This window comes from Conger conger, chromosome 7 (genome assembly GCF_963514075.1).
Source record: "Conger conger chromosome 7, fConCon1.1, whole genome shotgun sequence".
Taxonomy (NCBI): Eukaryota; Metazoa; Chordata; class Actinopteri; order Anguilliformes; family Congridae; genus Conger; species Conger conger.
The window spans coordinates 49433238-49457124 of NC_083766.1; the positions used below are offsets into that span (position 1 = coordinate 49433238).

At 46.6% G+C, this 23887-nt stretch overlaps 1 protein-coding gene across 3 annotated transcripts in view; it reads left to right on the forward strand.

Annotated features, from left to right (window-relative positions):
- The first annotated feature begins 561 nt into the window (after positions 1-561).
- med13a (mediator complex subunit 13a) overlaps positions 562-23887 on the forward strand; it is an 86055-nt gene continuing 62729 nt past the window's right edge. Inside the window, exons 1-4 of one of the 3 annotated variants that reach the window (XM_061247662.1) lie at positions 2978-3031; positions 4040-4209; positions 6659-6893; positions 23347-23515. In XM_061247662.1, the coding sequence (XP_061103646.1) occupies positions 4198-4209; positions 6659-6893; positions 23347-23515 (416 nt within the window). In that variant the 5' untranslated portion in view covers positions 2978-3031; positions 4040-4197. Of the gene's footprint in view, positions 1177-2977; positions 3032-3987; positions 4210-6658; positions 6894-23346; positions 23516-23887 lie in introns of those variants that run through there. The other 2 variants (XM_061247660.1, XM_061247661.1) reach the window with 2 other exon arrangements.

Below are 23887 nucleotides of genomic sequence, written 5' to 3' on the forward strand. Positions count from 1 at the left end.
ATTTCATTCTAGTATAAAATGAAAGATAAAATAACATCTCGGCAGGTTAAATGTGAGATATTATTTTGGAGTTATATATAACAAACGTGTGTTTCAAATCCACAGGAACATAAGTATATGAGCGTACAAATGGTTATTTTGGAAACGTGGTCAAAAAGAGATCGATGTAATATGGGCTCGGAACATAAGAAAGACGGTATTATCTATCACATTGATAACCCAAACATGTTGACAGCAATTACCTAACGTGACAGTCGTGGCCATCCACAAATAAATATCCCCTGTCCACGTGCAATACACCGTTCTATTTTCCTCTCTTAATTCCGTTTTACTGTTGCTGCAAAGAGATGGATTCTTTACTTACATAAATACATTTTCGCGCATTTCTTTGTAAATGCGCTAGATGGTGCACTGTGAAAGTCGACAGGTTTAAAGGTTTGATCATTAGTAACAAAATCTGCTTGCTCAGTAGCGCCACTTGCTCTCGCCTAGCGGCAATACCCATCAGTTACAGTATTATTACACCCCTCATGACCACGAACGAGCCAATAGGCTCCGGGAGGCAGAGTTGTCCCTGTGGCCGCCATTAAAGAAAGGAATCCATGAATTCAAATGGAAACCAGGAGGAACAGAGACCGAAATAATGGTTAAAATGACCGAAAAAATATAGACCAACACCAGCTTTCGATCGGTTTTTTACAAGATGTTTTTCATTTTTAAATCAAATTTGGTGGTGATGGAGCAATAGGGGGACGATTTTAAGCAAAGACCGTTTTAAGCAAAGGGGGAGGGGGAGAGTTGCTTCTTTGCTCTCCCTTTCTTTTTGTTTTAAGATCATTTTCGCCTCTTTTAAAAATTAACTTAACTTATAGAAGTATTTTAGCATAGTCGACGCCGGTGGTTGGATGCTTTTAATCTAAAAGCTGATATTTGTGGCGGACGAGAAGAATCGAAGGGGTTGTTGAATTACATTCCCCAACCGATTGTTTAAAAAATATTCTCGTTGTAGCTTAGCTAGCAGGCTATATACATCTTAGAAAATATTTTTGAAAATCGTTCTTTCTTTATTGGGAACTGAAATGATGGAGTGTTCGATCTCGCAGTGAAAGGATGAGTTCTTGTTTTGTACCGAACGGGGCCAGCCTGGAGGATTGCCATTCCAATCTATTCTGTCTGGTAAGAGATTTAAAACTAAAGGAAAAGCAGCCATTTTTAACTAGCTAGCTGAAAAGAGCTAACGTTAGCTACAGCAGGGCAGAGCAGGCTTATAGGCCTGTCGAGCACTGCAATTCAAACATCACTCATCAATCCATCATTTATTTCCATACTGCGAAGTTGTGCAAGATTAAAAATTAAGAATATGTATTAATAACGGTGCACGTGTTTTTCTTGAAGACTGGCTTGTGTTTTTGTTTGTTATTATTTGACAAGTTAAACTGCGTGTGTTGATCAACATTTAATACAAATTCAGAATGTAGCAAGTTAGCTCACAAGCTAAAGTTTATTTTTCATCTGATGCTTCTGAAATTAACATGCACGCAACTTGTTCACGCTGTTAGGAAGCGCGTTTAAAATGTTCTAGCTATAACATAGCTAGGAGGCTAGCGTTATTTCGCTTATGCAATACTGTTAACGTTAGCTGGATGGCTGGATGTACTCTGTTAGTTAGCCAGCTAATGTTAGTGTTAACTGCTAACGTAACATTTGTCATTCGTTAACTTATATTTAACGTTAACAACCTGATAAATGCTCATCATTTTATTTAGCTAGCTTGCTAACGTTGGCCAACTAGCTAACGTTACAATTTGAGATGTCTTGTCTGTTGACAGAACTGCTTGTTTCAAAATTAGTCAGCGTTGTGATGATTGCTGTGGATAATGATATGAAGGAGGATTTAAAATGGTGCAATAGTCACTTATTAGTCGCTAAGCGAAGTTGTTTTGGTTTCATTTCTGTGATATCCCTCGCTGATTGTCTACTGGTTTAGCTTCCTTGCTAAGTTATTCGAGCTGGTGAGCGTTATGGCTTGATAACTAGCCAGCTAGGCATTTTACGTTGTTTACAACAGTTCCTCCCTTTAAAAAGTTTCTGGCAAGAGGCTGTTTTAGACACTGGAAATAATGACTACAGCGTACTGTCGACAGTTGCCATGCTTGACATTTGCTTACTTACTTTAATAAACAAACCTGTCGAACTTCCTAGCAATGTGACTTTTGGATAGCTAGCTGGCTAAAAGTTCATTTCTGTTTTGCATACATTTCTGAAGTTTATTTAAAACTAAAATGTGGCTATTGTCTGATTCAGGGGTTATCCAAACTTGCTTGGTTGCAAGGAGATATAATTAACTCGGCTGTTGGCCGTTAGTCAGGTGAGTTGCATGAAAATGGATGTTGCTAGCAAGCTAAGTATATACTTGTGTGCAGGAAGTTTCTCCAGGGTATTGCAGTGAACTCTTTCTGGACTCATGTTTTAATGCACTGTTCTCGCAGTGTAAACTTGTGGGCTGGCTTTGGGTTAGATTTGTCTTGTATTTTGGAGTTTTATGCATGTGTGCAAGACCAAGTCTGCATGGGAATTACCGAAGGAACCTCAATATTTAATGACATGGCTTCCGTAATCAGGCAAATGGTCCAACCGCTACCAAACTAAGCTTCACACCGTAATTGTGGGTGACAACGCGTGCATCACTACCCAGGCAGTATTTGATAACAACTTTTGATATCGATTGAGTTGCAATTATAGATAACTTTTTATTTTCTAACACGGAACGCTGCATTGAGGGCCATTTATATTTAGAGAATAATGAAAACAGTGTTTGCCTGCTGTTTAAGGAGCTGGAAGGCTGAACAAAATAAAGATGATTTTGTAATGCTAACAATATTTCTTTCGATTCCTACGGCAAGACTGGAACGCAACTTATTGTATTAAACTAACGTTATGGGTTCTTAGCAGGGACGACATTTTGATACTGGCGGAGACTTCCCCTGATGCCTTTTAACTAGACGCCAAGTGCACGAGTCACGTCAGGACGGTGAGATTATGAATGATTAAACACTGGTATTTAGTTGTCACGATAGTACAAATATTGCTGAAAAGAGTACGCTTTCAGAAACCTGAGCTGGTTTGTGTTGGGGGCAAGTATACTGCCGTTGTGAGGTGCTGGTGGTATTTTAAGCAAATGTTTGTTGTTACTTGGTTCAAGAATTCATTGTCTGGGAAGGTTTTAAGTGTTGTCTTGTGAATATACATTATTTACTGTATATAACCATAATAGATAGGCCTAAATGCATTTTAATTTAGTAACGTTTTAACACAGGGTTTTCTTCCCTTTAAATTGGCAATGGTAGTTCCTGTCACACCCACCTGGTTTCCAGAAATCTTAACTACCAACTCAGCAACGTGTTTTCTGCATGTAGGAAACTACTGCAAACTTGCTCACTGTACGGCTGCTGTTCTGGTTTGGCTGTGGTTTACCAGATAGCTGTATGGGCAGCTGTAGAAGTGAGCATAGGGTTTTTTTGTTGCAGAATTGCAATACAATGTGTGTTAATTGTGCATTTTCTTTCATTCAAATTCAAACAGCAAAAAATGTTGTTTCTAGTCTGATATCTTGACTGCTCCTGGCAGTATTTTTGTGTGTATATGTGGGGGGGGGGGGGGGGGGGAAGGGGGGGTTGGTGGTGGCGTGGCCTAGATGATTTGAGAACTACACCTGCTGTTTCAGAATCTCTGGAAATGGCAGCTGTTGGTTTTCGATGTTTTAATGGGACAGGAGACTAGAGTTGCGAAAGTGTTTGCGAACAGCTGAGGAGAGGCCTGTAAAATGCGAGTGTATCCAGATTAGGTTAACTGGGTGTGAAAGCAGAATGTATTTACCCTCCAGACACCCCCCTCCCCCCCCCCCCACCCCCCCCAAAAAAAGCTGTAGTTTATGTGGGTGCCTGGTAGTTACTGGAGTTCACGGCCCACAATTTAAGACTTTACTCAATATTGTGATTGTTTTGTTACTGTTTCTCCCCCTCTGTGCTCCCTGTATCAGCCTTGCCTTAGCAGGAAGAAGATTTGCAGGTTTCTAACCTCGCCGTAGAGACGTGCCAAGATTTATTTTGAAGTGACTGCTTTCTGAGACGAGCATGAAATTCATAAACCGTGCAGAGAAAAAACAATCTCCCTCTGCCTTTCGAGGATGGTGATTTTATGTTTAAAAGGGTGAGAAAAAAAGGACCTGGCAGAAAGTGGTTTTCGCTTGGTCACTGATGGAGGGTTGTGTGCATTTGTTGTAATCTCACCCCTGGCTATCTGCATAACGGCATTATGGCATTAGGTGAGGATTCAGTGTTTTGCTAATAACATTTAACATGTTTTTGTGGAGCTCACATTATTTTTACTCCTCAAATGCGGTGTGGCTGCTCTGCATGGAAAGGAGTCCAAACTTTGGTGGTGTTGCGCTGATCATTTGATAAGCGGCCAATGACACTCTGCTGTAATTGCAGGTTATCTGGTGTCTCGGCTCGACTGCTTTTTGGCACCCTCGCAGATGCTGCTCGCTAATGGCAGGTGACGCCACGTACCCCCACCTCGAATTAAGACGTTATGTTTTGAAAGCCGGCAGTGGGGCGCAAGGCTGAAATTCGACATTTCGGCTCCGCTTTAATGAGTCCGCGGCGAGACCTTTTGTTCCGGAGTCAGAAAAATGTGCCTGTGGTCTCCTGGGTGGGCGGAAAAGCCACTCCGCGAGGGGAAATGTTTGGATCTAATGATGTAAAGTCTCTTGTCCTGAGAGTCCCTCTGAACTGTGTGCTTGTGAAAAGCAGTGGGTGCAGAGTTGAAGCCAGCACTGCCTTTTTGGCCGGGGGGTGGCCTTTGAGTATTTCTTCAGCCTCTGTGTGTTGGACTTTCAGTTTGTTCCGATGCATTTGTTCCCAGTGTACAATCCTGTTGTACTCCTGCTTTTACACCATTGTGTGCAAGTTGGCTTTCAGTTTTGTTTTTGAATTGGTTGTCTTAATGTTATCATGGTGTATTGGCATTTTGATAGTTTTTGAAAGATGTATCATAATGTGACAAATGCGCGGAACTATCCATGCATTGGATTTTTTTTAAAAAGGAAAAAAAAGAAGAAAAACACGCAACAGAATTTATTTGAGAGAAAAAAGGGTTAAAAAAATCAGTTCCTCAGAACTTAAGTTATTTTGCTATTACAGTCTGCGATATAACAACCCCGCAAGTAGAAGATTATGTGCATAGGAATGTCACCCTATTGCAGTGGGAAGCCAGCTAGAAGACATCAGATTCCAAGATAAGATAATTCTTTGAAAATGAATGTATGAATAAAACTTTATTTTGTCAACCATGATTTTGCAAGTGATGGTATATCCTTTGTTCTGAAACAGTCTTATCTGAAAGACATGGAAAATTTTCATGATGTACGTGTTGTGTTATGGTTGACCAGAAGAATGTGCTTATGACAAGTGGCAAGTCATCGTCGAGTCAAATGGCGGATTTGATCAGGACTCTGATGCGTGGGTGTCTGCATGCATATACATGCACATTTTAATATACAGCTTACGCTCACAGGCTAGTTTTCATCCTCACACCCTAAAGTATTTTGAATAGCTTTATGAAGTCCACATTCTAATACCTGGAGACTGTGGACTTTACACTTTTGGTTTTCTCTATTTTGTGGTAAAATTATTGTTCAGATCATGAGATGTACTTTAATCGCACCACTGTAAATACATTTGTTTGGATTGAGCAACACAACCTGAAAATGGGACTCTAGAGTAGAGAAAATGGCTTGTTATGATGTTGTGTTGGTATTATTCAAGGTTGACACTTCTGCACTAGTTTGACAGTCCGAGAATCCTTTCGCCTCGTATCTCAGGGCTAATCCGCGGTGCTTCTAAGGTGACTGCTGCTGGATGACTGGGATTATTTAGGCCTGCACTTGTACCACTTAGCTTGATTTAGGTTTCAGCTGGATTTGAATGGATTTGCCTGCCTGCAGAGGAACAGCATCTGACCTGGAACAATTCTCTTGTTGTGCTAGAGTGGAATGCCAGAGGAGACCCTGAGTGGGGAAAAAAATGTCAACAGAAAGTGGAATTCCATTGAAATGAAGCACTTCTGCTCTTACCCGACCATTCCTTAAGGTCCAACCACCTTGGTTCCTTTGCCCTGTGATAAGAGGTTGACTTCCACTACGTTTCGTTGCGGCACCGTAGCGAAACCTTCCAGGTTCAGCGCTTAAACGGCGCTTGTGATTTACTGACGCCTTCGTTTTGTTCCCTCCATAAAGGCCAGACTGCGTTTCACAGGAAAAAAAAAAACACCCAGCTCCTGACGGGCTCCTCATTAAAACGGATTAAGACAGTCAAGACCCCGCTCGCTGTAAATTCAGCATGGAGCCGGTTTTGCGCGAGACTGAAAGTTGAGCTCCGGTGCCTCCGTTTTCATACAAATAAGATGCCTCGGTAGCCAGCGCACCCGCCCAGGTCGTCGTATGCGTTCCTTTGCAAAAGCTATCTGTTAAAGAGGATTAATGCCTACTTTTTAAACGCAGCTTAGCCGGGGTGTTTGTTTACAGGTGCTGGGTTGCTCCTGAAGCAGAGCTGATTCTCTCTCTCTCTCTCTCTCTCTCTCTCCCTCCCTCCCTCAGGCTGACCTGACTGGGATAAAATGGAAGCGCTACGTGTGGCAGGGCCCCACCTCCGCCCCCATCCTCTTCCCGGTGACGGAGGAGGACCCCATCCTGTGCAGCTTCAGCCGCTGCCTGAAGTCGGACGTGCTGAGCGTGTGGCGGCGGCACCAGACGCCCGGCCGCCGTGAGCTCTGGCTCTTCTGGTGGGGCGACGACCCCAACTTCGCCGAGCTCATCCACCACGAACTCGCAGGTAAGAGCCGAGGGAGAGGGGAAGAAGAACGGGAAGGTCCCAGTGGGGCGCTTGGCAACTCTCTCGTTTTTGTCTTTTTGGGCTGTTTTTCGCACTTTGTTTTTTCTGGTTCATGTCTTGCTGTTTTGCCGAAAGTTTGTTTGTTAGTATCTTCACATGCTGTAAAAGGCAGTGACAGTTTTTTATGCACTCACTTTGGAGCTAGGCGGTGTTGTAAAAATTCTGGTGGCAGCCTGTTTATGTTCTACATTATTTGCGGGGGGAAAAAAGGGGTATTCGCTTTGTTGGGACGTGTAAAAGCATGTCTGAAAGGTCCCTTTTCGTTTTTAGGCGGTGTTCAAAGGGATCGTAATTAGTCGGGATGTTGTTCTGTTTCCAGAGCTGCAGGTGTGATGAGCGTACTGGCGGTGTGTTGGCAGTGGAGTCTGTGGAAGTGTTATCCTGGATGTTAATGTCATTAGACAGAATCTCTCTCGGATTTCGTGACTCCCTCCTGGGGCAGGCCTCGAATAGCTCCACCCCTGTAGACCCGACTCTGCAGGTGCTTGCAGGTGTGCCACCGCTGCCCGGAGCAAGTGCTGACGATGAGACAAACGCTCTATATTTAAACGTCGCCTCCTTTGTGCGTGATTGTTATCGGCACGACGCAGCGACTCGCACCCCCCCCCCGTCACCCCCCCGTACGAGACCACCGCGCTCCGCTGCATGTGAGACTCGTACGAGGTCTAGGGGTTCAAATGAGAAGGCTGGGGGTTTGGGGGGAGGGCAGGGGGGGCACTGGGGTCAGGATAGCGGGGTGTTCTGGCAGGGCATGGGTGATTGGAGGTGGCTGAGAAGCAGTGCAGGAGAAATGAGCTCCTTTAACCCCTTGTGTGCTAACCACCTCGATGGGAGGAGTGAGGCCGGCGTGATTGGGGCGTGTGGAGCGATGGCCATGGGGGTAGGTGTTATGCTTTGTTGGGGGCGCGGGTGGTTGGAGGTGGGTGAGAAACTCAGGAGCACCGTGCGGGCAGGCTTGGGGTTGGGGTGGGCCGGAGGCGGAGATGGGATCGGTGAGGCGGAAAGCTGGCGAGCGTATGAAGTCGGGGCCCCTCTCATTTCGGGGCGGACCCCTGTCTTTATTCGTGCCCTCTCCTGAGCAGGCTCCAGAGCCCCGTGGCGCTGTCCATGGCCCTCCTTCATTATCCGCAGTGGTGCCGCTAGTGGCCGGGAAATGGCTGCCAATTTGTCCCTGTTCCTACAGGCTACCAGCCCTTTTTTTCATGGCCACAGCAGTGGTCAGGGTGGTTCTGTTGAGCAGAGCGTTACTTTTGCTTTGGTTTTTCTTCAGTGCAGACTTCATTGTGGGAAGGCGCTCGAAGAACTCGGTGCAAAATAAGCAGGGGACAAGAGACTCCCCTGACTTCTGGAGCCGGAAGTTTCCGTGGCTCCCTCAGGCATATCCAGGAAACATTTCGTTTTTTCGTTCATATTCAATTGGAATTCGTTTTGGATATCCTCACTTCTAATGATAGGTGTGTCTTCTGGAGTGGAATCACTTTGCTTTTCTTGTGTGGATAAAAGGGCTTAAATCAAATAATCCCTCAGACTAAGTGTAGATACTCTTACTGAGCTGACGCTCAGCGTGGCAGCCTGTGTGTCCTGTGCTTTCTGAGCTTATCCCTGCTCTTTTTCCGTGTAGGCAGTTCTGCTGGTCCACTTGTCCCGGCAGGGGAGTGCTCTGTTTAATCGGCTGATGGACCGGGCAGTGGAGGGGTTTCCCTGCCGAAGGGTTGGGTTCTCCTCTTCACACCGAGGGCTGACGGTGGGCAGAGCGGAGCCCGGGCTGTGTGAGCTCTGATGTAACCGCCAAGCTCGTTTTTTTTTTTAGGAAGCCCTAAAACCTGGACCCCGGTGCTCCAGAGTTGGGCGCCAGCCAGCATGCCGCCCACGTTGTGCCAGAGAGGGTCACCGCTGTGACTCTGGGACAGCGTTCAATCCACCGGCCGCGGGGGCTCGTGTCCTGTTAGAACGGGGATCGTGGCCGAGCGCCGACACGGCCGGGTGGAAGTCGCTGCTGCAGGACCGCTAAGTGAGGTCCTAACCAGTCACACCCTGAGGTCTCGGTGAGGTCTGAACCGGTCTCAGTGAGGTCTGAACCGGTCTCAGTGAGGTCTGAACCGGTCTCAGTGAGGTCTGAACCGGTCTCAGTGAGGTCTGAACCGGTCTCAGCGAGATCTGAACCGGTCTCAGTGAGATCTGAACCGGTCTCTGTGAGATCTGAACCTGTCTCTGTGAGATCTGAACCTGTCTCTGTGAGATCTGAACCTGTCTCTGTGAGATCTGATCCGGTCTCAGTGAGATCTGAACCGGTCACACCGTGAGGTCTGAACCGGTCTGAACCGGTCACACTGTGAGGTCTGAACCGGTCTGAACCGGTTACACTGTGAGGTCTGAACCGGTCTGAACCGGTCACACTGTGAGGTCTGAACTGGTCTGAACCGGTCACACCGTGAGGTCTCAGTGAGGTCTGAACCGGTAACACCGTGAGGTCTGAACCGGTCACATCGTGAGGTCTCAGTGAGGTCTGAACCGGTCTGAACCGGTCACACCGTGAGGTCTCAGTGAGGTCTGAACCGGTCTGAACCGGTCACACCGTGAGGTCTCAGTGAGGTCTGAACCGGTCTGAACCGGTCGCTCCTTCGCAGACATAGCCCATATTTCCACACCCCCCGTCTCGCCCACAGTCCAGCGCAGATTTCCCTGGGGTGGGCCTGCCTGTACAGAGGTGGGTGAAGCCGGAGTGGGGAGACTGGGTGAAGTAACGGGTAATGAAATCTGGGGCAGCCGCTGCTCGTCGGCTCGGCTGTCCGTCATTCGTCCCGGGCGAGCCCCACGAAGCGAGAGGAGGGAAGAAAGGAAGGGCAGAGCTCTGCCGAAAGTCAGCTGACACTGCTCCGCACCCCGATATGCGCTGACCTGCACCCCAAAGTGCTCCACTCGGTGCCGGTTTTCCCCCCAAAATGCACTGCACCCCGTGGCCCATGCTGGCATTTTAATTTGAGCCCAGCAGTATTGTGCAACAAGCTAAAACCAGTGTTTATTTTTTCTTAATACCACACTTCTTTTTTTTTTTTCTTCTCCCCCCTCCCGTCTTTAAAGCCAAATGAGAAAGTGGCGAGTTTAATGTAATGTAATGTAATGTAATGAAAGTGGCGAGTGTGCGCGCGGAAAAACGGGCCGGTGAGGGCTCCCCGCGCGGCTCTGATCTGCGCTGCATTGTGGGCCTGTTGGCTCCCTCATCAGATTAGTGGCCAGTGTGAAAGTCTTTAAATTTGAGTGAGTGCCATTTCGGCAAACCAGCGCGCCACTAATCCCTTCTCTCCGGAGGGAGGTGGGGGGGGAGAAAGTGTGGGGAACCAGAGGGATGTTTTAATGCCTGCCACTTAATCACCAGTCAAGGAAAGCCCAGTGAGGGAGAGAGGGGGTGGTGGCGCTGGTGGCTCGGGGTTGGGAGATGAGGTTCGGGGTTGGGGAGAGGGGGAGGAGGTGGGGGTCTAAGGAGGCGTTGCGGAGGCGGAGGGTGGCGGTCTGTTTCCCCGACATCGGGGACTCGCCCCGTTCTTAACCGAACACTCGAGAAAAGCAATCGCAATCTTCCCGCGGCCACGTACGGAAGCGATTCCAGCCGGGCGAGCGCGATTGCTAAATTAAACGGTACCCCCTCGGTGGACCGTGGGCTTTATTCTCATGCAAATCGTCTGTAAAGCCGGGCTGCGCTCTCTATCCAGGGGCACCCAGAGTGTGGAGATAAATGAGTGCATTTCGCTCAAAGAACGTCTGATCTTTGCATAGAAATTAGGGATGGAAGTCTGTCTCGGAGGGTAATTGCTCTGCGGTTCGTTTCTGCCTCATTTCTCCCCCTCCACCCGCCAATCCGCCACCCCCCCCGCCGGTCCCCGGCGATGTCGGTGCTGGCTAAGCTGCTGCCAGCCTCCTCTCTCCTGGGCGTTCGCTAGGCTACCTGTTAGCATCGCGTGCGCAACACGAGCCCGGCTGACACGTGAATCCTGTTCAGGCATTGAACAACAAGCAGTTGTTCATGTTTTTTTTTTTTTTTTTTTTTTTTTGTCAACATTACTTATATTCTCTCTCGACATTTGCAGGTGGAAATTGGTCGTCCGTTGCAGATGAGATGTATCCTGATTGGATTTGTAGAAAAAACAAAAGCCAGTTAATTCTACCCCAATCCCCCCACCCCCATTTTGTTTTTCTTGTGGAACATCATACTTCACCAAGAAAGCTGAATGCTACATTAGCACGTCGGTGTCACAGCGTATTTGTGTGCATCCAGATTGGGGAGATAGCCACTCGACATATAGCCCTTTGTGTTGGCCATGCAGTAATTCAGTTTCACACGTCCAACCCGCCATTAAAGGCGCTCTGTGGCAAAATGAAAGGCGTCTTGTATTTGCTAGACGGCGGAAGAGAGTTTCTTATCAGCGAGCTTTCGCAGAGAAGCCCTCGGGCGGTGGAGCCGGGGAACACAAAGTCCTGCTTCAAGCACGATGGTGGAGACCGTAATGGAGAGAGAGAGAGAGCGAGAGCGAGAGCGAGAGCGAGAGCGAGAGAGAGAGAGAGAGAGAGAGAGAGAGAGAGAGAGAGAGCTCGCGGGGTTACTCCACTGTCATGCGGTTCCTGGGCCCGCTCGCTTGTGGACGCTGTTCGATGCGTTGATGTTTCTTAGCTCTTCGCGGCGGGCTGCTTTTGGAGGTGCGTCCTGCTCGCTCTATAGCTGGGAGATACGTGTGTAGGGCTCTAAGGGTCACCAGTTGACGGCTGGTGAGAGCGGTCGCTCTCGGTCGATTTAAAAACAAGCACCTGTGCCCCGACTCAACCCACTGTCGCCAACGGGAAAACCTGTTCCCACATATCAGCCATTTCTTTAAAAGGAGAGCTCCCGCCTTTCCTTTTTTACTTTATTCAGACGGGAATAAACACGTGTAACGTCAATCTGAACATTGGGTGGTTGAAGAACGGAGAGCACGGGTGCATGCCTCCACGGAAGAATGTTTTTTTTTTAAATAAGAGCCATTGCATGATCATTTCTGGCTAATTCTAAGTTCTAAGGTGAAAATATCAAACTACTGGTCACTTTATCAATCGCATCATGAAATCTCCATCTTCCATATCTGAAATTATTTTTGTCACCGTGCTATATTATTTCAGGGGCAGGAAGGTTTATTTGGCATGTCATATAATATGTAAGGGGGTCTTGTAACAGTATCCCCATCCCCCCCACATAAATTACGTCTTTATAATTACGTCTGTGCCTTGAGTCAGGCGACCTATGAAGTCAGCCACATGCCTCGCTATGAGGAGTGTTTTTTTTATAAACGCTGTCAGGTTGTGGCGTGGTGTTTTTGGTACTGGGTATAACTGCGTTTGGATGAAACTGAATACTTCCAGTGTAAATCCCCAGTGACCTGCCATCTTCCCTGCATAAGGAGCGCAAGTGCTGTTTGCACGGTCCTTGCAAACAAGAGTCCTGCTGTAGAGGGTCATTAGCTTGGCAGAAATCTACATGCTTAAGCAAACATGGCACTTAAGTTAGCATTGTAGCGCTGGAAACGAAACTGAAAAGTATTGAATATCTTCTTCACAAACCTGCCTAGACTTGTTTTTTTTATTCTTTCTGAAGGAACCCACATTTTTTGTTCAGAAAAGACCTGCAACAGAATACATGCAATAGAAATGCCCTTTGCCATTTTATTAGAAATATATTGAAATATGTCTGTGTTTATGTGAATGTAAGAATTTGTTGTACAGCAGGTACAGTTGTGTGTGTGACATAATTTGCCATTCTCACAATTGATAATCTTTTGGCCTAGGACTGGCCATATCCTGTAATTACTGGTGATGCAGGTTTATTGGGTCTTTGTCTAACTCCATGTCCTGTTTCTTGGGCCGTACAATTCTGCTTCAGCCAACTGTCACTATATTTTGAACAGTGTGGAGACTAAAAATTAAAAACAGATTCATTGATGATGCTAGCCTGCGGTACATTACTCTGAAGTCACGTTAACTATCCGTCCAATTTGAATGGGACACGCGGTTCTTTTAGGCGCTTCTTCTGAGAAGTCCGTCGGAATGCCGTTTTGACGTCCGCCATGTTATTTTCGCCCGATGCCTGGCCGCTGTTGTCGAATCGCATCTCAGAACAGCTCTTCTATTAAAACCAGAGTATTTCTCCTCCACTTGATCCCGTTACGCCCGCTATTTTCGCCGCTTCCTCGGGAAGGCAATACGTCGACGGGCTCCGTCTGTCGGAACGGAAAATGGGAGAAAACGGGGGTGAAATTGCCCCGCGGGAATTTTGTCAGGAGGGAAGAGGGTGCGTGACAGTCACGCCGAGTGAGTGGCGGTGTCGTGCGCCTTCCCTCCGACACGACCGCGCAGTCATCCGGACCGGCTCGGGTCCCCCCCCCCCCGCGTCTGCGTTTCCACAAGTAAACCAACGAATAGGCTTTTGGCCACTGCTGCCTGGCAGGTGCCTGCACGGGGTCGACGGTGTTTGCTTGTGGTAACCCGCGGTTACATGGCTCTACGGCGAGAGTCACTTGACGGCAGGGTGCTTCGTGCCGTATTAAAAAGCGCTCATGTGCGTCTCGGTCATAGGTTGTGACCGCCGTAGTAACTGCAGTCATCGGTGAAACCGCAAAGGATGACTAAAAGGTTTGACGGGTGGAGCGCGTGTCGACTTTTGTTCAGAACTTGTAGCAAAAATAGAAAAATGAGCAGTTCTGTTTTTTAGGCTGACCTTACAAATGAAAACTGATTGGGGAAGAATTTTGGGTGATGTCGCAAGGATTAGTGGTTTCGTTTTCACGAAGGGTTTTCTAAAGGTTCCGTATTTTACACCTTTTCAAGGTTTTATTTTAGGTCCTGATATCCATTAGAAAACATGTGTGGATTTAAGTTCCTAAAACTATCTCTATCTAGTTTTACGTGTCCATTCTCCAGCACCTCTCATGAGCCAGCGCCTAAATTTTAGTGACTGTCATTTCATTAATGTCAACGAAGCTCTGTTCCGATGGGCTGGCTAGCTCCGCAACTAACTGACGTCCTCTGTCCCGAGCGCTTGGGTTTGTTCTGGCTACAAAGTGGGTTGTGCTGCAGGTAGACATGCAAATGAGTGAATAGTTCTGATGTCACAAAGTTACAGAAGTCCATATGGCTTGTTTAAATGTACAGTTTCTTCATACGGATTGTGTGGATTCCTTTGGGGACTGTGGGTTTTTGATACTTTTACAGTGTTTCTATAGCAGCCACAACTCCTTCATAATCCACATTGCTAGGGAAATGTCATTTTCCACAATAAGGGACCTTTAAAGGCCTCTGGGTGTTTGGCTTCCTCCGCCTTTTGATGAAGATGGATTTCAGTATTTCAGAGAAACCTGTCCCGTCTGGTTTTCGTTTCCTGTGCCCCCTGCCCCTTCGACAGTCCTCCGTACCTCCTGTGCCTTAAAGAGCACCCTCGCACATCTGTCAGTTGGCCATTTTGAGTTGGGTGGTGGGGCCAGGTGAGCGATGTACATTGCACTGTGAGTTCATGTAAATGCTGTTCCCTCGGGAGTTTGCATAAAAAGGGAACATGGGCAGTAATAAAGGGCTGTAAAAACATGCATTTCCTTTAACTGGAGCCCGGTGCGACCCGTGACGTTTCTGTTCCACTGAGAAACTCAAATTTTCTGTCAAATTTACCTCTTTACTGCTGCAAATCATCCTTCCTCAACTATTCAGCTTTCAGGATAATACCACCTTTTGAATGATTATGCCGTGTGTATGGTGAAATTAGTATAATTACCATTTCTGTCTTTCTCAAAACCTGATTTTGGACAATACTACTGGAAACCTTTACTCCATATCCAGCAGTGTTTTGATTAATATTGGTTACTGGGGAAAAAAAGAAAAGAAATAATATATTAATAAATCCTCAATACAATTTTCAAACATGTCTTATTTAGAATTTGAAAGAATTATAACGATATTTTGGCTCAGATTATATATTCAGATTATAGATCACTACAAAAATGTTTGAATTTATCATTTCCGCCATCTTGAATAAAGTATGCAAATGAGCTAATTTACATATTTTGTCTGAATTTATCAAGTCCGCACCTCATGATAACTGAAGTATGTACCTCTGAAATGATCTGGAAGATGCATTTTCGGTGGAACATAACCGTAACCTCAGAAATAGCGCTCTAATTCAACCTGTTTTTGGGCACGGCGAAATAAACCGAATCGCGAATGGCAAATCGACACCGGTTAGCGATTGTTTCCACGGTGTCGCAGCAGTGGATCTCCCATTTTGCTGCGGTAATCTCCTCTCTCCTATTCCCTCTCTTCCTCTCCTCTTCCGCCGCCCCCGTGCCCGGTTTCCCAGGCCCCCTCTCTCCGGCGAATCCTCCCCGGGCCGCGGTGCGTCGCGCGGGGAGTAGCCATGCGTGAACGCCGCCCAGTGCGGCCCTTCTCCCCGCTCCGGAAACGCTCATTAATTAGTAACGGAGACTCCCGAAAAACTGCTATCCTAGCGCCCCGCACGCAGACGGAAGTAGAGAGAGAGAGGTAGAGAGAGAGGTAGAGAGAGAGAAGATGGGTGAGGCACTCCAATCCTGCATCTTGGCTGGAACAATCCCCTGGAGTCCCGCACATCACAAGATATTAATCACGGCGTTTAATGACCGACTGCGGCAGCAATTACTTGTGGATAGAAACCTGTGGCTGATGGGACCAACCCCCCCCCCCAGCCTCAACCCCACCTTTTGTTCCCTGTGCTTCTCCGCTCCAGCCAGCCTAAACCCCCAGCTCCGCGCCCGAGCAGCTTTTCGGGGGCCGTCGCCCCGCCATCTTTAAGAGCGCCCTAAAAGGTCAGCTCTGTTCGCTCCGTCCCACACAGGAGCACGGCGTAAATGTGTCACGGCCCTCAGCCCAACCCATAAATCACCCCCCGCCCGTGCGGATGGTTCGGCCCGGCCCTGCCCGTCCCCTTCCCCGGGCCGGGGCATCGCTCTTCTCCGGGGCCAATTAGCCGGCTCCAGGAGAACAGCGCAAACGAAGAATTACCGGGGTGATATATTTACCTTCCCGCTCAAGATATGCGGCCTGCCAGCCGGCCGCAGGTTTATTTTATTTATTTATTTTCACGGGCGATAAAATTTGCGAAAAATTAATACGCAATAAAATGTGTCGTTCATCACCGGCTGCCATTAGGGAATGGGCAACATTTATTGCCTAATAAAAGTGCATTGAGTTGATGTAGCGTAATTAAGTTCAAAACAATCGTGTTTTATGGTATTGTGTCGGCGTGGAACAAAACGTATGAGTTGAGTGAGCGGGGGGGAGTGATGTCATCCTGGAGGGGATGACGGCTCGTTGGAGCGCTTTGGGAGGTTTTCTGACGGGGACGTGCTGCCATTGTCTCAGTTTTTTGGACTCCTGGAGTTGATTGAAACGGTTTCCTGAATGTCTTCCTGCCGTAACGGCAGACGTTCTCATCTCTGTTTGATGTGTGTTCACTTTTGATCTCCTCCCCTTCCCTGGGATATTGATATTGTAAAAAATATTTTTTTATGACCGATTATCATACTTTGCCATCTTCAGAAAAGTAAACTTGAATTTATTTTTTTTTTAGTTTTTTTTTTTTAGTCTTCTGTTACCTTTTGTGTTTATCCGTTTGCCAGATAAGATTTGTGAGTAGTGCGATGACTCCCTGTGATAAGCAGTCAGGTCACCACCATCACCAATATCTTACTGTATTATTATGAAATACTTCTGTTTACATTGTTTATGAACTGTGCCCTGTAACAAATGAGAGTGAGGCTTAGTGGACAGCGAGACGCAGTCCTAGTGAACATTTGATGCAAAGCAGACTATTTTGGCCAAGGAGGGGGTGCGCTGGGCTACAAAAAAAAAACACAAGTGGTCTTGTCAGCTGTCTGCAGTCGGGTTCAGAGGCTCCCTGTCAGTTTCTGAGGATGCTCTTTTTAAATTAAACCTTGAAAAGGATGAGGTGGGGGGTGAGGTGTCTTGCCAGAGTGAGGAATGTTCACTTCTGGCGTTCCCCAATTCCCAGAAGTCATCCCTTCTAAGAGTGCTCCACAGTGGTTGCTCTGACGCTCTGAATTCTGACCAATCGGCCCATTAAGCCCCTGTGGTGTTCCCTACGTGTGGGCTGAAAGCCCGCCCCTCAGTCTTGGCCTCTCTGTAAAGCGATGGCACTCCTGTGTCCATGGAGACTGACGGGCGTTAGCACCGTTAGCGCGGGCGGTCCCGTGAGGAGGAACACGTGTCGGCCGTGTTGGGGCTGACCCCTGACCTTCCCGCGGGCATGTGAGAGGAGCCGGTTCCGGTGTGACCCGCTGAAGGGACGGTCTCTCCCGGCTGTTCGCCGTGTGAGGCACTGTACCGCCAGTGGCGTGGATAAAATCAGCATCGCTTCTGCACTCCATTTCAGCCGTCTGTTTTAAAACATGTTTTATTGTTTTGAGTGGAATGTCATTTTTTCCCTGCTAGACCTTAATACATTGACTTTATTTTTCTTCTTCTAAGCCCAGCCCACAATTCTGGTTATTAGTTTGTATCAATTTATTTATGAAGTGGACCTTTTTTTTTTTTTTTTTTTTTTTTTTGGTTTCTGGCAGCAAGCGCACATGTGAAAGTGTGTTCTTAAATCTCGTGGCTCTTGCTTTTTTTGTTGCATTTATTTATTTTTGCATGTCAAAGTGTTTCGAGGTGCTTTGTGGCGTTGGACCTATGAAAGGGAGAAACGGAGAAACAAGGACGAGTTATCTGTTCAGTTGCTGGAATCCTTTTTGCTTTAGGGGTTAAATTAGAATTTCAGGCTTTTACATTTCTGTTCCTGTGTATGAGTCCTGCAGAAGGAGTCTCAGCGGCTGCTCTCTTAGGCAAAAAAAAAGAATGGATGACTCCAGTTCTCACAAACATAAAGTGCCAAAAAGATTTGTTTTAAAAGCACAAGTCAGAGTTGTAGTTTCTTGGTCTCGGACTGGGTTTCCAGACATGGTTCCCAGGTGGTTTTGACCCAAGTGTTGGACTTGGATGGACATTCCGGTGCTACTCGCTAACTGCCTAATTTACCTGCTGGTGTTTCCACGGTTTGTTGGAAAGTGTGCGCACATGTGTGTTTGTGTAACTCCGACAGAAGCCCCCTGCCAAAATGTAAAATATAGTTGGCCGACTCGTTTCGACGCGTGGCCGGCGTCCATGTTTTTTGAGAGGAGCCCCACGAGACTCCATTATAATTGTACCGAGTGAAACGATTGCAAACAGCTTTCCGCTGCCAGCACCTCTCAGTTGGCCGTTCCTCTATAGTCATGCTTCTTAGCTCTCTTAACAGGCTTTTGAGTGTTTTGCGATTTTACCATCGGTTAAAAAGACTTTAAAAAAGGGACATGTTTACAGGATCTGCTCTCTGAGCCGTGCTAGTTTGCTAACTCGCGAGTGTTCCAGCCTGCGCCAGACTCTCTGTGTTTGCCCGGTTTTGAAAGCCCTTTTTTTCTGCTCATTCAGAAAAATCTCGCAAGCATGTCCTCAGCTGACTGGGTAAATATTTTCGTCGCCTCTGCCTTCTCCCGTCCCCGAAAGGAGGGCGATTCTGTGGACGTTCTCGGTTCTGTTAAAATACTCGAGGCCCTGGCGTTTCTCTGAAAGCTCTGTGCCAGTATAGAGTTCCAGATCATTATTATTTCACCTTCCCCTTTGTCATTTTCTCAGAAGTCCTTTTGTCAGCCGCGCATACGAAAGGGCGAAAGGGGACCATTCTCTGTTCTCCTGTCACATGGGGACGTCGCGCTTAACACTAAAAAAGCCTTTGGGAAGCTTCTTAAAGTGAAATTACGTCCCAAATAATTTGTTTATACTTGTGTTGAGTGTTCGTGATGTTGTTTGTAAAATTACTTGGTACTTCTCTCCCCCATTTGCTGTGTGTGTGTCTGTTGGACGTGAATATTGACTTCTTGGGACATATAAACTGTCAAACTTTCCTCAAAAATAAATTCTGTTCATGGTGTTTTGCTGGTTAATCCCATAATGATAATGTGATGTGGAATAGTAATGAAAAAAAGTCTAAAGACTTTTCCGAATGCAAGCTGCCTTCCCAGCGGCCCTGGAGAGGAACTGCACCACGCACCCCTTCTGAGACTGAATGGTGTGTGGAGTGATGCTCCTCGGATGTCTGAACAAAAGACCCCCTGGTAGATGAACATTAATCGCCGAAGTGCCTTCGCTAATTTTATTATGATTAACTTCAAAGTAAGCGGAAATCGGCAGCCAGTTGAAACAAGTACAAGTTTTGAAGTCATTACATGGTCATATGGGATGAAGTTAGTTAGTTCACTGCACTGCAGTGTTCTTTAAGGTCATTTCAGCGTGTAGTTATGAGCTGGGTCTTTTGGCTCATTGATGATTTGGTTGAGTTTACCCAGTCTTGATTCTCAGTGGGAAATCCTTGCATTGAGATTTTTGAGTGGAATGACGATGATATTTTTGCCATTGCTACCCCACTGAGGTCCATGATCTGGAATTTAACCGTTGTGTTCACCTGTTTAAACATACTTCCTGGATGGTCATACAGAATATGAGTAGGTGGAACAGCGTGCCAATGAGCAGAATTGTGTTGCCTATTCAAATGAGTGCTGACAGTGGGAAAAGCTGTGTTTTTATTTGTAATTGTCTTTATTTTATAAAGTCCGTTTAAGTCAGATAACCATTTTACCCTTCGCAAACAGCATTACCCAACAAGCACTGTGCTGATTGAGGTTTAGCCGTTTGCTTTGATATAATTTGTTCCATGTAGATTTATTGAAGATAATTTATATGAAGCATAGCTCCAGAATTTAAGCCATTAATTAAGTTTTCCCTTGTGTTGAGTTAAGAATTCACCTGGTTTAAGTAGCCATATTCAGCTCAAAACCAGAATTGTTTAATCATGCTCAGTAGAAAAGGCTCATTTTGGCACACTTTTGGCTGGACTATTGTTGATATTTTTGTAGTTGCAGTGACTTTGAAACGTTAGCACTAAAAGTCGTGGCATTGGTTCATTTTCATTTGCGGAGGTAAAGGCACAAATTTAGGAGTCTGGAATATCTGCATGAGGAGCGTAGAGGGAATCGTTTGAGAAATTGTGCATTTTATTCTGCACTCCATTATTTTATATTGTATTCCCCCCCCATGGGGTCCTGTTGGAAGTTTCAAGTGCTTGTCAGTTTTTATTCCAACAGCAAGTGCGTACATGCCACCATTTTCCAGTCGTCATATAGTGTTGCTTCCAACTGTCCGCCCTGTAGACATTAATACGGCCCTTGCATCAATTTCAGAAGGATGTGTGTGGGCAGAGCTAGCTGCACACCAAAATAAGGAACCTCCGCGGCAAAGGTTTCGGTTCCTTCCAAATTACGGCTCAAAAGACAACTTTAAAAAAGCGGGTGGGAGAGAGGATAAGGCAGGTGTAAATTTCAGATATTGCAACAAATTGCGTTTGTGAACCGGATGAGGGAATGAATTAATAAAAGCCCTGCCGTGGCGTCAGACCTGCCAATCCGCCTGGCAAACATCACGTGCGGTTCGGAGAGCTTCAATATTTCAGCGGCTTAATCCCCGCGTTATTGTGATATGGATCTGGTTTGAATTTCCTGTCTGTTTCATGCAAGTTTAAGATCCTTTTTTTCTCACAGCGTGGGTGTCAAGTAGGCAGCTGCCTTCCAAAAAGCCATTTTTCACGGGGCTTGTTGGTGAATATTTTAGAGGGCTGATGGGGTAATTAAAATGCTTTGGTTTTTGGTCTGTTTGACATCCCGGCTTTGCCAAGTCTTGCAGATCCGGTGCAGTCGGCATCATCATTTGTCAGTGACACGAAGTAACCGAAGCAAACCGTGAAGTCGAGCCCGTTTTACTCGCGATATTTTAAATTGTTTTGAATTATGATAGCAGAAGAGTTCTTATGGTGCTTACTGCAGGAAGATGAAGGTCGTGGTAATTTGCTGGTCATTTAGATATGATTATTGGGAAACCAGGCCACCATGGCTTTTTATGTGTTTGGACTGGAATGGTGGGACTGTTTAGTGGGCTGTCAATCAAAAGGGAGATTGAAGTGAATATCTGTACAGAACAAACAGGCCGTCACAGCTCTCCTGTTTAGAAATTGCCTACTTGAAAAAGAAGTTGCATTTTTTTTCCCACCCTGTTTGTCAAAGCATGGGAACACTGGCTTAATGAATACTTTACAGGGCTCTACAGGACCATTTCCAGTAGTGTGCTAACTGGAAATATCATTTAGGAACACCTGCTAATTGGGATGTATTGGTGATGTGGTAGCACACGCTCATTGGGCAAATTTGTTTTAGCGTACAGCTCTGCTTGAAATACAAGAACAGAGTGCACAAGGTCTTTTTCCAGTCCGTGTTCTGCATTGGTTCACGTGACGAAATGTCGAATCCATCTGCCGAATTGGTGGCCGTCCCACTCTGGGTTTGCTGTGGATTCAGGGAGTTGGGAGCACACCCGATACCACTTTAGCCAAGTTTAGTTCTGAATGTTCTCCCTGATTCCAGAAAGACGAGCGAGCGACAGCGACTGGAAGCGGCCGTGGCGAAAGGCACAAGCCCGGCCTCGGCCCCGCTGGCTCGCTCGCCCTCGCGTCACGCCGCTCGCTCGCCCTCGCGTCACGCCGGCTCGCTCGCCCTCGTGTCACGCCGCTCTCTATTCTAGAGGCAGGCTCACAGCCGTGAAAGTAGTTCACAAAAATGTCACGTTCATGTCGGATGGCCTACAAATCATCAATGGCCTGTCTCCGGCAGCGCAGCCGTAGTCTTTGTGTGCCGAGGCAGGTTGCGCATGCAGGTGTAGCTTGCGGAGATAAGATCATGCCGTGCGGGCCTCTCACACATTTCTCCTGTGTGTGTCGCACCTTTATGCTTTTAGTTGTCGTCCTCTCTCTTTTGGTTTGGAACCGCCGTCGAGTGTCAGAGGTGTTTAGCTTAGTTTAGCGCATTTATTTTCCATTTATCTTTCTTATTGTTGTCCTCCGTCTCCTTGGGTGCCCTGCACACGAGTGACGCAAAGCTGTAGGCTTACGGCTACGTGTTTTGGTAGACTGCATCTTAGAAGTCATGCACAATCTTTGTCCATTTGTCTTTGTTTCCAAGAATGGCTACATGAAACTTATCAACTTGGTCTTTAACCAATCGGTCTACTAAAGGCTGATGATTAGCCTATTGGAAAGAGACCGATACTCGTTGCTTTTTTACTTATTCCTGTCCCGGTGTTCTGTGTGAAATAATGCTGGTAAAATGCTCTGTGGGTCTTAAAAAGACCAAAAAAAAACGGGCTTTACTCCAGTACTTTGCAAGGACAAATCGGCCTGTCATTGTGTCGAGAAAATCGTAAAATGTTCCACATTGAGTCAGAGTACTAAGCATTTGGGGGCTTCCCTGTCATTGATGATGCTGTTGAACATCCTGCAACTGTAGATGGAAAATATCTGCCTGAAAAGTATTTAAATTTAATTCCCATAGCTAAATTCTCCAGAGTATGTAGTGTCACTGTTGGATGTTGTGGGAGTTTCAAAAGAACTTGTATTTTGAACAAAGTTTGCAAGCTGTTTTCAATTGCTGACATGGTCCTGCTATAAGCCAGTACAGATATCGGTCTTTTTCAAAAGCCACAACAAGTTCCAAAAAAGCGGAAATGCAACTCATTACTTTTGAGAAATGCAGTATTTGTCTGTTTTTATTTGATGTAAGTAGATCTAGTAACAGTGCCCATTGGCTGAAAATGCAGGCTGTCTTGCAGGAGCAGATAGTTCCCTTCCGAAGCTGTTGAGAATTTGGGACTCCCCTCCATTTATTTGAATTGTTGTGACGGCCTGCCTCTGCACAAGTTGTTTGTGAACTCCTGAACTCAGCGTAAAAGACATGGTTGGGTGTAAAATCGAAAATTGTACACTTTTTTTTTTTTTTTTTTCTCCTCCTCGCAAAGAGGTGCTAATGCAGGGTTGTCACTTTGCCCTGTGACTGACTTTGTGAAGGGACTGGCAAGTGACTCCCCACTCTCACTCGATTTTAGGATCTTTTGGCCCAATGTGTCAGCATCCTCTGTAATTTTGTCTGAAACCGAATCACCAGTGTGCTGAAATCACAGTGACTGCAAATTGGAAGCCTGCATTTTGTCTTTTGTTTCAGGCTGCAAGTTGTTCCCCTTGCCACTTCAACCCTTCAGGCCGCATCGATCTAAAACGCGTGACTACCATTTGGAGGAGACATTGTCCTACCTCTTTATTGCCGCCATTACTGAGAAGGCACTTTAGTGAGAGGAAAGCATGCAGATGTGATTGAGCTTTGCTGGCGTTCCCCATGGGCCTAACCGCGGTCCGCCTCATTTCTCCCCTCCGCAGCCGAAGAGGACGGGGTCTGGGAGAGCGGCCTCTCGTATGAGTGTCGCACGCTGCTCTTCAAGGCCATCCACAACCTGCTGGAGCGCTGCCTCATGAACCGGGGCTTCGTCCGAATCGGCAAGTGGTTCGTCAAGCCCTACGAGAAGGATGAGAAGCCAATCAACAAGAGGTAAGGTGCTCCGCCCCTTTGCACTCAACACTGAGGTCTGTGCAGCTGTGGTCTCTAGAACACCTGGAACTTATGTTGCGTGGATGCGTTTCTTGCACTGTGATTGGTTCGACCAGCGCGCTCTGATTGGTCGGTGGTCGTGTTGACTTGAATCGCCGGTTGCAGTTGGGTGCCCGGCCTCCTCCCAGGCAATGATCGTCTCGCACTACAGTGTGGACTTGATCAGGTTCATAGCGCAGGAGCAGAGTCAAGAGAACTGCCGCTAGTCCAGCAGTCTGAAGGCAACTGAACTCTGACTGCTAAATTTAGCTGCTTTTTCATTCTGTACACTTTGACTTTTGATCAGAATGGTGATCATTATTCCTAATTAAC